At 45.1% G+C, this 15,044-nt stretch overlaps 1 protein-coding gene across 2 annotated transcripts in view; it reads left to right on the top strand.

Annotated features, from left to right (window-relative positions):
* LOC110506132 (ATPase family gene 2 protein homolog B) overlaps positions 1–15,044 on the top strand; it is a 47,410-nt gene that overhangs the window by 29,108 nt on the left and 3,258 nt on the right. For both annotated transcript variants that reach the window (XM_036964133.2, XM_036964132.2), the window contains exon 10: positions 14,864–14,989. In XM_036964133.2, the coding sequence (XP_036820028.2) occupies positions 14,864–14,989 (126 nt within the window). The remainder of the gene's footprint in view (positions 1–14,863; positions 14,990–15,044) is intronic.

Below are 15,044 nucleotides of genomic sequence, written 5' to 3'. Positions count from 1 at the left end.
TACAGGTTTCTATTACCACCTTCACCTGACCTACAGGTAACTATTACCACCTTCACCTGACCTACAGGTAACTATTACCACCTTCACCTGACCTACAGGTAACTATTACCACCTTCACCTGACCTACAGGTAACTATTACCACCTTCACCTGACCTACAGGTAACTATTACCACCTTCACCTGACCTACAGCTAACTATTACCACCTTCACCTGACCTACAGCTAACTATTACCACCTTCACCTGACCTACAGCTAACTATTACCACCTTCACCTGACCTACAGGTAACTATTACCACCTTCACCTGACCTACAGGTAACTATTACCACCTTCACCTGACCTACAGGTAACTATTACCACCTTCACCTGACCTACAGGTTTCTATTACCACCTTCACCTGACCTACAGGTTTCTATTACCACCTTCACCTGACCTACAGGTTTCTATTACCACCTTCACCTGACCTACAGGTTTCTATTACCACCTTCACCTGACCTACAGGTTTCTATTACCACCTTCACCTGACCTACAGGTAACTATTACCACCTTCACCTGACCTACAGGTAACTATTACCACCTTCACCTGACCTACAGGTATCTATTACCACCTTCACCTGACCTACAGGTTTCTATTACCACCTTCACCTGACCTACAGGTTTCTATTACCACCTTCACCTGACCTACAGGTAACTATTACCACCTTCACCTGACCTACAGGTAACTATTACCACCTTCACCTGACCTACAGGTTTCTATTACCACCTTCACCTGACCTACAGGTAACTATTACCACCTTCACCTGACCTACAGGTATCTATTACCACCTTCACCTGACCTACAGGTTTCTATTACCACCTTCACCTGACCTACAGGTAACTATTACCACCTTCACCTGACCTACAGGTAACTATTACCACCTTCACCTGACCTACAGGTATCTATTACCACCTTCACCTGACCTACAGGTATCTATTACCACCTTCACCTGACCTACAGGTTTCTATTACCACCTTCACCTGACCTACAGGTTTCTATTACCACCTTCACCTGACCTACAGGTTTCTATTACCACCTTCACCTGACCTACAGGTAACTATTACCACCTTCACCTGACCTACAGGTAACTATTACCACCTTCACCTGACCTACAGGTATCTATTACCACCTTCACCTGACCTACAGGTTTCTATTACCACCTTCACCTGACCTACAGGTTTCTATTACCACCTTCACCTGACCTACAGGTTTCTATTACCACCTTCACCTGACCTACAGGTTTCTATTACCACCTTCACCTGACCTACAGGTAACTATTACCACCTTCACCTGACCTACAGGTAACTATTACCACCTTCACCTGACCTACAGGTATCTATTACCACCTTCACCTGACCTACAGGTTTCTATTACCACCTTCACCTGACCTACAGGTAACTATTACCACCTTCACCTGACCTACAGGTAACTATTACCACCTTCACCTGACCTACAGGTATCTATTACCACCTTCACCTGACCTACAGGTATCTATTACCACCTTCACCTGACCTACAGGTTTCTATTACCACCTTCACCTGACCTACAGGTTTCTATTACCACCTTCACCTGACCTACAGGTAACTATTACCACCTTCACCTGACCTACAGGTAACTATTACCACCTTCACCTGACCTACAGGTAACTATTACCACCTTCACCTGACCTACAGGTTTCTATTACCACCTGACCTACAGGTAACTATTACCACCGTCACCTGACCTACAGGTAACTATTACCACCTTCACCTGACCTACAGGTATCTATTACCACCTTCACCTGACCTACAGGTAACTATTACCACCTTCACCTGACCTACAGGTAACTATTACCACCTTCACCTGACCTACAGGTATCTATTACCACCTTCACCTGACCTACAGGTATCTATTACCACCTTCACCTGACCTACAGGTTTCTATTACCACCTGACCTACAGGTAACTATTACCACCTTCACCTGACCTACAGGTAACTATTACCACCTTCACCTGACCTACAGGTTTCTATTACCACCTTCACCTGACCTACAGGTTTCTATTACCACCTTCACCTGACCTACAGGTTTCTATTACCACCTTCACCTGACCTACAGGTTTCTATTACCACCTTCACCTGACCTACAGGTTTCTATTACCACCTTCACCTGACCTACAGGTTTCTATTACCACCTTCACCTGACCTACAGGTTTCTATTACCACCTTCACCTGACCTACAGGTAACTATTACCACTTTCACCTGACCTACAGGTAACTATTACCACCTTCACCTGACCTACAGGTTTCTATTACCACCTTCACCTGACCTACAGGTTTCTATTACCACCTGACCTACAGGTAACTATTACCACCTTCACCTGACCTACAGGTAACTATTACCACCTTCACCTGACCTACAGGTTTCTATTACCACCTTCACCTGACCTACAGGTTTCTATTACCACCTTCACCTGACCTACAGGTTTCTATTACCACCTTCACCTGACCTACAGGTTTCTATTACCACCTTCACCTGACCTACAGGTTTCTATTACCACCTTCACCTGACCTACAGGTAACTATTACCACCTTCACCTGACCTACAGGTAACTATTACCACCTTCACCTGACCTACAGGTAACTATTACCACCTTCACCTGACCTACAGGTATCTATTACCACCTTCACCTGACCTACAGGTTTCTATTACCACCTTCACCTGACCTACAGGTTTCTATTACCACCTTCACCTGACCTACAGGTAACTATTACCACCTTCACCTGACCTACAGGTTTCTATTACCACCTTCACCTGACCTACAGGTAACTATTACCACCTTCACCTGACCTACAGGTATCTATTACCACCTTCACCTGACCTACAGGTAACTATTACCACCTTCACCTGACCTACAGGTATCTATTACCACCTTCACCTGACCTACAGGTATCTATTACCACCTTCACCTGACCTACAGGTAACTATTACCACCTTCACCTGACCTACAGGTAACTATTACCACCTTCACCTGACCTACAGGTAACTATTACCACCTTCACCTGACCTACAGGTAACTATTACCACCTTCACCTGACCTACAGGTTTCTATTACCACCTGACCTACAGGTAACTATTACCACCTTCACCTGACCTACAGGTAACTATTACCACCTTCACCTGACCTACAGGTAACTATTACCACCTTCACCTGACCTACAGGTATCTATTACCACCTTCACCTGACCTACAGGTATCTATTACCACCTTCACCTGACCTACAGGTTTCTATTACCACCTTCACCTGACCTACAGGTTTCTATTACCACCTTCACCTGACCTACAGGTTTCTATTACCACCTGACCTACAGGTAACTATTACCACCTTCACCTGACCTACAGGTAACTATTACCACCTTCACCTGACCTACAGGTTTCTATTACTACCTTCACCTGACCTACAGGTTTCTATTACCACCTTCACCTGACCTACAGGTTTCTATTACCACCTTCACCTGACCTACAGGTTTCTATTACCACCTTCACCTGACCTACAGGTTTCTATTACCACCTTCACCTGACCTACAGGTTTCTATTACCACCTTCACCTGACCTACAGGTAACTATTACCACCTTCACCTGACCTACAGGTAACTATTACCACCTTCACCTGACCTACAGGTAACTATTACCACCTTCACCTGACCTACAGGTAACTATTACCACCTTCACCTGACCTACAGGTAACTATTACCACCTTCACCTGACCTACAGGTAACTATTACCACCTTCACCTGACCTACAGGTTTCTATTACCACCTGACCTACAGGTAACTATTACCACCTTCACCTGACCTACAGGTAACTATTACCACCTTCACCTGACCTACAGGTATCTATTACCACCTTCACCTGACCTACAGGTAACTATTACCACCTTCACCTGACCTACAGGTATCTATTACCACCTGACCTACAGGTAACTTACCACCTTCACCTGACCTACAGGTATCTATTATCACCTTCACCTGACCTACAGGTATCTATTACCACCTTCACCTGACCTACAGGTATCTATTACCACCTTCACCTGACCTACAGGTAACTATTACCACCTTCACCTGACCTACAGGTATCTATTACCACCTTCACCTGACCTACAGGTATCTATTACCACCTTCACCTGACCTACAGGTTTCTATTACCACCTGACCTACAGGTAACTATTACCACCTTCACCTGACCTACAGGTAACTATTACCACCTTCACCTGACCTACAGGTATCTATTACCACCTTCACCTGACCTACAGGTATCTATTACCACCTTCACCTGACCTACAGGTATCTATTACCAGGTTCACCTGACCTACAAGGTATCTATTACCACCTTCACCTGACCTACAGGTATCTATTACCACCTTCACCTGACCTACAGGTATCTTATCACCTTCACCTGACCTACAGGTATCTATTACCACCTTCACCTGACCTACAGGTTTCTATTACCACCTGACCTACAGGTAACTATTACCACCTTCACCTGACCTACAGGTAACTATTACCACCTTCACCTGACCTACAGGTTTCTATTACCACCTTCACCTGACCTACAGGTTTCTATTACCACCTTCACCTGACCTACAGGTTTCTATTACCCCTTCACCTGACCTACAGGTTTCTATTACCACCTTCACCTGACCTACAGGTTTCTATTACCACCTTCACCTGACCTACAGGTAACTATTACCACCTTCACCTGACCTACAGGTAACTATTACCACCTTCACCTGACCTACAGGTATCTATTACCACCTTCACCTGACCTACAGGTTTCTATTACCACCTTCACCTGACCTACAGGTAACTATTACCACCTTCACCTGACCTACAGGTAACTATTACCACCTTCACCTGACCTACAGGTTTCTATTACCACCTTCACCTGACCTACAGGTTTCTATTACCACCTTCACCTGACCTACAGGTTTCTATTACCACCTGACCTACAGGTAACTATTACCACCTTCACCTGACCTACAGGTTTCTATTACCACCTTCACCTGACCTACAGGTTTCTATTACCACCTTCACCTGACCTACAGGTTTCTATTACCACCTTCACCTGACCTACAGGTTTCTATTACCACCTTCACCTGACCTACAGGTTTCTATTACCACCTTCACCTGACCTACAGGTTTCTATTACCACCTTCACCTGACCTACAGGTAACTATTACCACCTTCACCTGACCTACAGGTAACTATTACCACCTTCACCTGACCTACAGGTATCTATTACCACCTTCACCTGACCTACAGGTTTCTATTACCACCTTCACCTGACCTACAGTTTTCTATTACCACCTTCACCTGACCTATAGGTAACTATTACCACCTTCACCTGACCTACAGGTTTCTATTACCACCTTCACCTGACCTACAGGTAACTATTACCACCTTCACCTGACCTACAGGTATCTATTACCACCTTCACCTGACCTACAGGTAACTATTACCACCTTCACCTGACCTACAGGTAACTATTACCACCTTCACCTGACCTACAGGTAACTATTACCACCTTCACCTGACCTACAGGTATCTATTACCACCTTCACCTGACCTACAGGTATCTATTACCACCTTCACCTGACCTACAGGTTTCTATTACCACCTTCACCTGACCTACAGGTTTATATTACCACCTTCACCTGACCTACAGGTTTATATTACCACCTTCACCTGACCTACAGGTAACTATTACCACCTTCACCTGACCTTCAGGTAACTATTACCACCTTCACCTGACCTTCAGGTAACTATTACCACCTTCACCTGACCTACAGGTATCTATTACCACCTTCACCTGACCTACAGGTATCTATTACCACCTTCACCTGACCTACAGGTATCTATTACCACCTTCACCTGACCTACAGGTATCTATTACCACCTTCACCTGACCTACAGATTTCTATTACCACCTTCACCTGACCTACAGGTTTCTATTACCACCTTCACCTGACCTACAGGTTTCTATTACCACCTTCACCTGACCTACAGGTATCTATTACCACCTTCACCTGACCTACAGGTATCTATTACCACCTTCACCTGACCTACAGGTAACTATTACCACCTGACCCACAGGTAACTATTACCACCTGACCTACAGGTAACTACCACCTGATCTACAGGTAACTATTACCACCTGACCTACAGGTAACTATTACCACCTGACCTACAGGTAACTATTACCACCTTCACCTGACCTACAGGTAACTATTACCACCTTCACCTGACCTACAGGTAACTATTACCACCGTAACCTGACCTACAGGTATCTATTACCACCGTAACCTGACCTACAGGTATCTATTACCACCGTAACCTGACCTACAGGTAACTATTACCACCGTAACCTGACCTACAGGTAACTACTACCACCTTCACCTGACCTACAGGTATCTATTACCACCTTCACCTGACCTACAGGTATCTATTATCACCTTCACCTGACCTACAGGTATCTATTACCACCTTCACCTGACCTACAGGTATCTATTACCACCTTCACCTGACCTACAGGTATCTATTATCACCTTCACCTGACCTACAGGTTTCTATTACCACCTTCACCTGACCTACAGGTTTCTATTACCACCTTCACCTGACCTACAGGTTTCTATTACCACCTTCACCTGACCTACAGGTTTCTATTACCACCTTCACCTGACCTACAGGTAACTATTACCACCTTCACCTGACCTACAGGTAACTATTACCACCTTCACCTGACCTACAGGTATCTATTACCACCTTCACCTGACCTACAGGTTTCTATTACCACCTTCACCTGACCTACAGGTTTCTATTACCACCTTCACCTGACCTACAGGTAACTATTACCACCTTCACCTGACCTACAGGTAACTATTACCACCTTCACCTGACCTACAGGTTTCTATTACCACCTTCACCTGACCTACAGGTAACTATTACCACCTTCACCTGACCTACAGGTATCTATTACCACCTTCACCTGACCTACAGGTTTCTATTACCACCTTCACCTGACCTACAGGTAACTATTACCACCTTCACCTGACCTACAGGTAACTATTACCACCTTCACCTGACCTACAGGTATCTATTACCACCTTCACCTGACCTACAGGTATCTATTACCACCTTCACCTGACCTACAGGTTTCTATTACCACCTTCACCTGACCTACAGGTTTCTATTACCACCTTCACCTGACCTACAGGTTTCTATTACCACCTTCACCTGACCTACAGGTAACTATTACCACCTTCACCTGACCTACAGGTATCTATTACCACCTTCACCTGACCTACAGGTATCTATTACCACCTTCACCTGACCTACAGGTTTCTATTACCACCTTCACCTGACCTACAGGTTTCTATTACCACCTTCACCTGACCTACAGGTTTCTATTACCACCTTCACCTGACCTACAGGTAACTATTACCACCTTCACCTGACCTACAGGTAACTATTACCACCTTCACCTGACCTACAGGTATCTATTACCACCTTCACCTGACCTACAGGTTTCTATTACCACCTTCACCTGACCTACAGGTAACTATTACCACCTTCACCTGACCTACAGGTAACTATTACCACCTTCACCTGACCTACAGGTATCTATTACCACCTTCACCTGACCTACAGGTATCTATTACCACCTTCACCTGACCTACAGGTTTCTATTACCACCTTCACCTGACCTACAGGTTTCTATTACCACCTTCACCTGACCTACAGGTTTCTATTACCACCTTCACCTGACCTACAGGTAACTATTACCACCTTCACCTGACCTACAGGTAACTATTACCACCTTCACCTGACCTACAGGTAACTATTACCACCTTCACCTGACCTACAGGTAACTATTACCACCTTCACCTGACCTACAGGTTTCTATTACCACCTGACCTACAGGTAACTATTACCACCTTCACCTGACCTACAGGTAACTATTACCACCTTCACCTGACCTACAGGTATCTATTACCACCTTCACCTGACCTACAGGTAACTATTACCACCTTCACCTGACCTACAGGTAACTATTACCACCTTCACCTGACCTACAGGTATCTATTACCACCGTAACCTGACCTACAGGTATCTATTACCACCTTCACCTGACCTACAGGTTTCTATTACCACCTGACCTACAGGTAACTATTACCACCTTCACCTGACCTACAGGTAACTATTACCACCTTCACCTGACCTACAGGTTTCTATTACCACCTTCACCTGACCTACAGGTTTCTATTACCACCTTCACCTGACCTACAGGTTTCTATTACCACCTTCACCTGACCTACAGGTTTCTATTACCACCTTCACCTGACCTACAGGTTTCTATTACCACCTTCACCTGACCTACAGGTTTCTATTACCACCTTCACCTGACCTACAGGTTTCTATTACCACCTTCACCTGACCTACAGGTAACTATTACCACCTTCACCTGACCTACAGGTAACTATTACCACCTTCACCTGACCTACAGGTTTCTATTACCACCTGACCTACAGGTAACTATTACCACCTTCAACTGACCTACAGGTAACTATTACCACCTTCACCTGACCTACAGGTAACTATTACCACCTTCACCTGACCTACAGGTTTCTATTACCACCTTCACCTGACCTACAGGTTTCTATTACCACCGTCACCTGACCTACAGGTTTCTATTACCACCTTCACCTGACCTACAGGTTTCTATTACCACCTTCACCTGACCTACAGGTTTCTATTACCACCTTCACCTGACCTACAGGTAACTATTACCACCTTCACCTGACCTACAGGTAACTATTACCACCTTCACCTGACCTACAGGTATCTATTACCACCTTCACCTGACCTACAGGTTTCTATTACCACCTTCACCTGACCTACAGGTTTCTATTACCACCTTCACCTGACCTACAGGTAACTATTACCACCTTCACCTGACCTACAGGTTTCTATTACCACCTTCACCTGACCTACAGGTAACTATTACCACCTTCACCTGACCTACAGGTATCTATTACCACCTTCACCTGACCTACAGGTAACTATTACCACCTTCACCTGACCTACAGGTAACTATTACCACCTTCACCTGACCTACAGGTATCTATTACCACCTTCACCTGACCTACAGGTATCTATTACCACCTTCACCTGACCTACAGGTAACTATTACCACCTTCACCTGACCTACAGGTAACTATTACCACCTTCACCTGACCTACAGGTAACTATTACCACCTTCACCTGACCTACAGGTAACTATTACCACCTTCACCTGACCTACAGGTTTCTATTACCACCTGACCTACAGGTAACTATTACCACCTTCACCTGACCTACAGGTAACTATTACCACCTTCACCTGACCTACAGGTAACTATTACCACCTTCACCTGACCTACAGGTATCTATTACCACCTTCACCTGACCTACAGGTATCTATTACCACCTTCACCTGACCTACAGGTTTCTATTACCACCTTCACCTGACCTACAGGTTTCTATTACCACCTTCACCTGACCTACAGGTAACTATTACCACCTTCACCTGACCTACAGGTTTCTATTACTACCTTCACCTGACCTACAGGTTTCTATTACCACCTTCACCTGACCTACAGGTTTCTATTACCACCTTCACCTGACCTACAGGTTTCTATTACCACCTTCACCTGACCTACAGGTAACTATTACCACCTTCACCTGACCTACAGGTAACTATTACCACCTTCACCTGACCTACAGGTAACTATTACCACCTTCACCTGACCTACAGGTAACTATTACCACCTTCACCTGACCTACAGGTAACTATTACCACCTTCACCTGACCTACAGGTAACTATTACCACCTTCACCTGACCTACAGGTTTCTATTACCACCTGACCTACAGGTAACTATTACCACCTTCACCTGACCTACAGGTAACTATTACCACCTTCACCTGACCTACAGGTAACTATTACCACCTTCACCTGACCTACAGGTATCTATTACCACCTGACCTACAGGTAACTTACCACCTTCACCTGACCTACAGGTATCTATTATCACCTTCACCTGACCTACAGGTATCTATTACCACCTTCACCTGACCTACAGGTATCTATTACCACCTTCACCTGACCTACAGGTAACTATTACCACCTTCACCTGACCTACAGGTATCTATTACCACCTTCACCTGACCTACAGGTATCTATTACCACCTTCACCTGACCTACAGGTTTCTATTACCACCTGACCTACAGGTAACTATTACCACCTTCACCTGACCTACAGGTAACTATTACCACCTTCACCTGACCTACAGGTATCTATTACCACCTTCACCTGACCTACAGGTATCTATTACCACGTTCACCTGACCTACAGGTATCTATTACCACCTTCACCTGACCTACAGGTTTCTATTACCACCTTCACCTGACCTACAGGTAACTATTACCACCTTCACCTGACCTACAGGTAACTATTACCACCTTCACCTGACCTACAGGTAACTATTACCACCTTCACCTGACCTACAGGTAACTATTACCACCTTCACCTGACCTACAGGTAACTATTACCACCTTCACCTGACCTACAGGTAACTATTACCACCTTCACCTGACCTACAGGTTTCTATTACCACCTGACCTACAGGTAACTATTACCACCTTCACCTGACCTACAGGTAACTATTACCACCTTCACCTGACCTACAGGTAACTATTACCACCTTCACCTGACCTACAGGTATCTATTACCACCTGACCTACAGGTAACTTACCACCTTCACCTGACCTACAGGTATCTATTATCACCTTCACCTGACCTACAGGTATCTATTACCACCTTCACCTGACCTACAGGTATCTATTACCACCTTCACCTGACCTACAGGTAACTATTACCACCTTCACCTGACCTACAGGTATCTATTACCACCTTCACCTGACCTACAGGTATCTATTACCACCTTCACCTGACCTACAGGTTTCTATTACCACCTGACCTACAGGTAACTATTACCACCTTCACCTGACCTACAGGTAACTATTACCACCTTCACCTGACCTACAGGTATCTATTACCACCTTCACCTGACCTACAGGTATCTATTACCACGTTCACCTGACCTACAGGTATCTATTACCACCTTCACCTGACCTACAGGTATCTATTACCACCTTCACCTGACCTACAGGTAACTATTACCACCTTCACCTGACCTACAGGTATCTATTACCACCTTCACCTGACCTACAGGTATCTATTACCACTTTCACCTGACCTACAGGTTTCTATTACCACCTGACCTACAGGTAACTATTACCACCTTCACCTGACCTACAGGTATCTATTACCACCTTCACCTGACCTACAGGTATCTTATCACCTTCACCTGACCTACAGGTATCTATTACCACCTTCACCTGACCTACAGGTTTCTATTACCACCTGACCTACAGGTAACTATTACCACCTTCACCTGACCTACAGGTAACTATTACCACCTTCACCTGACCTACAGGTTTCTATTACCACCTTCACCTGACCTACAGGTTTCTATTACCACCTTCACCTGACCTACAGGTTTCTATTACCCCTTCACCTGACCTACAGGTTTCTATTACCACCTTCACCTGACCTACAGGTTTCTATTACCACCTTCACCTGACCTACAGGTAACTATTACCACCTTCACCTGACCTACAGGTAACTATTACCACCTTCACCTGACCTACAGGTATCTATTACCACCTTCACCTGACCTACAGGTTTCTATTACCACCTTCACCTGACCTACAGGTAACTATTACCACCTTCACCTGACCTACAGGTAACTATTACCACCTTCACCTGACCTACAGGTTTCTATTACCACCTTCACCTGACCTACAGGTTTCTATTACCACCTGACCTACAGGTAACTATTACCACCTTCACCTGACCTACAGGTTTCTATTACCACCTTCACCTGACCTACAGGTTTCTATTACCACCTTCACCTGACCTACAGGTTTCTATTACCACCTTCACCTGACCTACAGGTTTCTATTACCACCTTCACCTGACCTACAGGTTTCTATTACCACCTTCACCTGACCTACAGGTTTCTATTACCACCTTCACCTGACCTACAGGTAACTATTACCACCTTCACCTGACCTACAGGTAACTATTACCACCTTCACCTGACCTACAGGTATCTATTACCACCTTCACCTGACCTACAGGTTTCTATTACCACCTTCACCTGACCTACAGTTTTCTATTACCACCTTCACCTGACCTACAGGTAACTATTACCACCTTCACCTGACCTACAGGTTTCTATTACCACCTTCACCTGACCTACAGGTAACTATTACCACCTTCACCTGACCTACAGGTATCTATTACCACCTTCACCTGACCTACAGGTAACTATTACCACCTTCACCTGACCTACAGGTAACTATTACCACCTTCACCTGACCTACAGGTAACTATTACCACCTTCACCTGACCTACAGGTATCTATTACCACCTTCACCTGACCTACAGGTATCTATTACCACCTTCACCTGACCTACAGGTATCTATTACCACCTTCACCTGACCTACAGGTTTATATTACCACCTTCACCTGACCTACAGGTTTCTATTACCACCTTCACCTGACCTACAGGTAACTATTACCACCTTCACCTGACCTTCAGGTAACTATTACCACCTTCACCTGACCTTCAGGTAACTATTACCACCTTCACCTGACCTACAGGTATCTATTACCACCTTCACCTGACCTACAGGTATCTATTACCACCTTCACCTGACCTACAGGTATCTATTACCACCTTCACCTGACCTACAGGTATCTATTACCACCTTCACCTGACCTACAGATTTCTATTACCACCTTCACCTGACCTACAGGTTTCTATTACCACCTTCACCTGACCTACAGGTTTCTATTACCACCTTCACCTGACCTACAGGTATCTATTACCACCTTCACCTGACCTACAGGTATCTATTACCACCTTCACCTGACCTACAGGTAACTATTACCACCTGACCCACAGGTAACTATTACCACCTGACCTACAGGTAACTACCACCTGACCTACAGGTAACTATTACCACCTGACCTACAGGTAACTATTACCACCTTCACCTGACCTACAGGTAACTATTACCACCTTCACCTGACCTACAGGTAACTATTACCACCTTCACCTGACCTACAGGTAACTATTACCACCGTAACCTGACCTACAGGTATCTATTACCACCGTAACCTGACCTACAGGTATCTATTACCACCATAACCTGACCTACAGGTAACTATTACCACCGTAACCTGACCTACAGGTAACTATTACCACCGTAACCTGACCTACAGGTAACTACTACCACCTTCACCTGACCTACAGGTATCTATTACCACCTTCACCTGACCTACAGGTATCTATTATCACCTTCACCTGACCTACAGGTATCTATTACCACCTTCACCTGACCTACAGGTAACTATTACCACCTGACCCACAGGTAACTATTACCACCTGACCTACAAGTAACTATTACCACCTGACCTACAGGTAACTATTACCACCGTAACCTGACCTACAGGTATCTATTATCACCTTCACCTGACCTACAGGTATCTATTATCACCTTCACCTGACCTACAGGTAACTATTACCACCTTCACCTGACCTACAGGTATCTATTACCACCTTCACCTGACCTACAGGTAACTATTACCACCGTAACCTGACCTACAGGTATCTATTACCACCGTAACCTGACCTACAGGTATCTATTACCACCGTAACCTGACCTACAGGTAACTATTACCACCGTAACCTGACCTACAGGTAACTACTACCACCTTCACCTGACCTACAGGTATCTATTACCACCTTCACCTGACCTACAGGTATCTATTATCACCTTCACCTGACCTACAGGTATCTATTACCACCTTCACCTGACCTACAGGTATCTATTACCACCTTCACCTGACCTACAGGTATCTATTATCACCTTCACCTGACCTACAGGTATCTATTATCACCTTCACCTGACCTACAGGTAACTATTACCACCTGACCCACAGGTAACTATTACCACCTGACCTACAAGTAACTATTACCACCTGACCTACAGGTAACTATTACCACCTTCACCTGACCTACAGGTATCTATTACCACCTTCACCTGACCTACAGGTAACTATTACCACCTTCACCTGACCTACAGGTATCTATTACCACCTTCACCTGACCTACAAGGTATCTATTACCACCTTCACCTGACCTACAAGGTATCTATTACCACCTTCACCTGACCTACAAGGTATCTATTACCACCTTCACCTGACCTACAAGGTATCTATTACCACCTTCACATGACCTACAAGGTATCTATTACCACCTTCACCTGACCTACAGGTATCTATTACCACCTTCACCTGACCTACAGGTAACTATTACCACCTTCACCTGACCTACAGGTAACTATTACCACCTTCACCTGACCTACAGGTAACTATTACCACCTTCACCTGACCTACAGGTAACTATTACCACCTTCACCTGACCTACAGGTAACTATTACCACCTGACCTACAGGTAACTATTACCACCTGACCTACAGGTAACTATTACCACCTGACCTACAGGTAACTATTACCACCTGACCTACAGGTAACTATTACCACCTTCACCTGACCTACAGGTATCTATTACCACCTTCACCTGAACTGATCATCCCTCTGATCTCACCCCCTCCAGGCGCGTGTGTCCATCCTGCAGGTGTGTACAGAGAAGATGCCCCTGGATGATGATGTGTGTCTGGAGGAGCTGGCTAGACACACTGACCTTTACTCTGGAGCAGACCTGGAGAACCTGTGCAGAGAGGTACAGAGTACCAAAACACACCTCCCCTGTAAATACAACATACTGTACCTGTCCC

This window comes from Oncorhynchus mykiss, chromosome 26 (genome assembly GCF_057628025.1).
Source record: "Oncorhynchus mykiss isolate SJ-2025 chromosome 26, ASM5762802v1, whole genome shotgun sequence".
Taxonomy (NCBI): Eukaryota; Metazoa; Chordata; class Actinopteri; order Salmoniformes; family Salmonidae; genus Oncorhynchus; species Oncorhynchus mykiss.
Note: the sequence above shows the minus strand (reverse complement) of the source record. Positions and strands in the feature narration are given on the sequence as shown.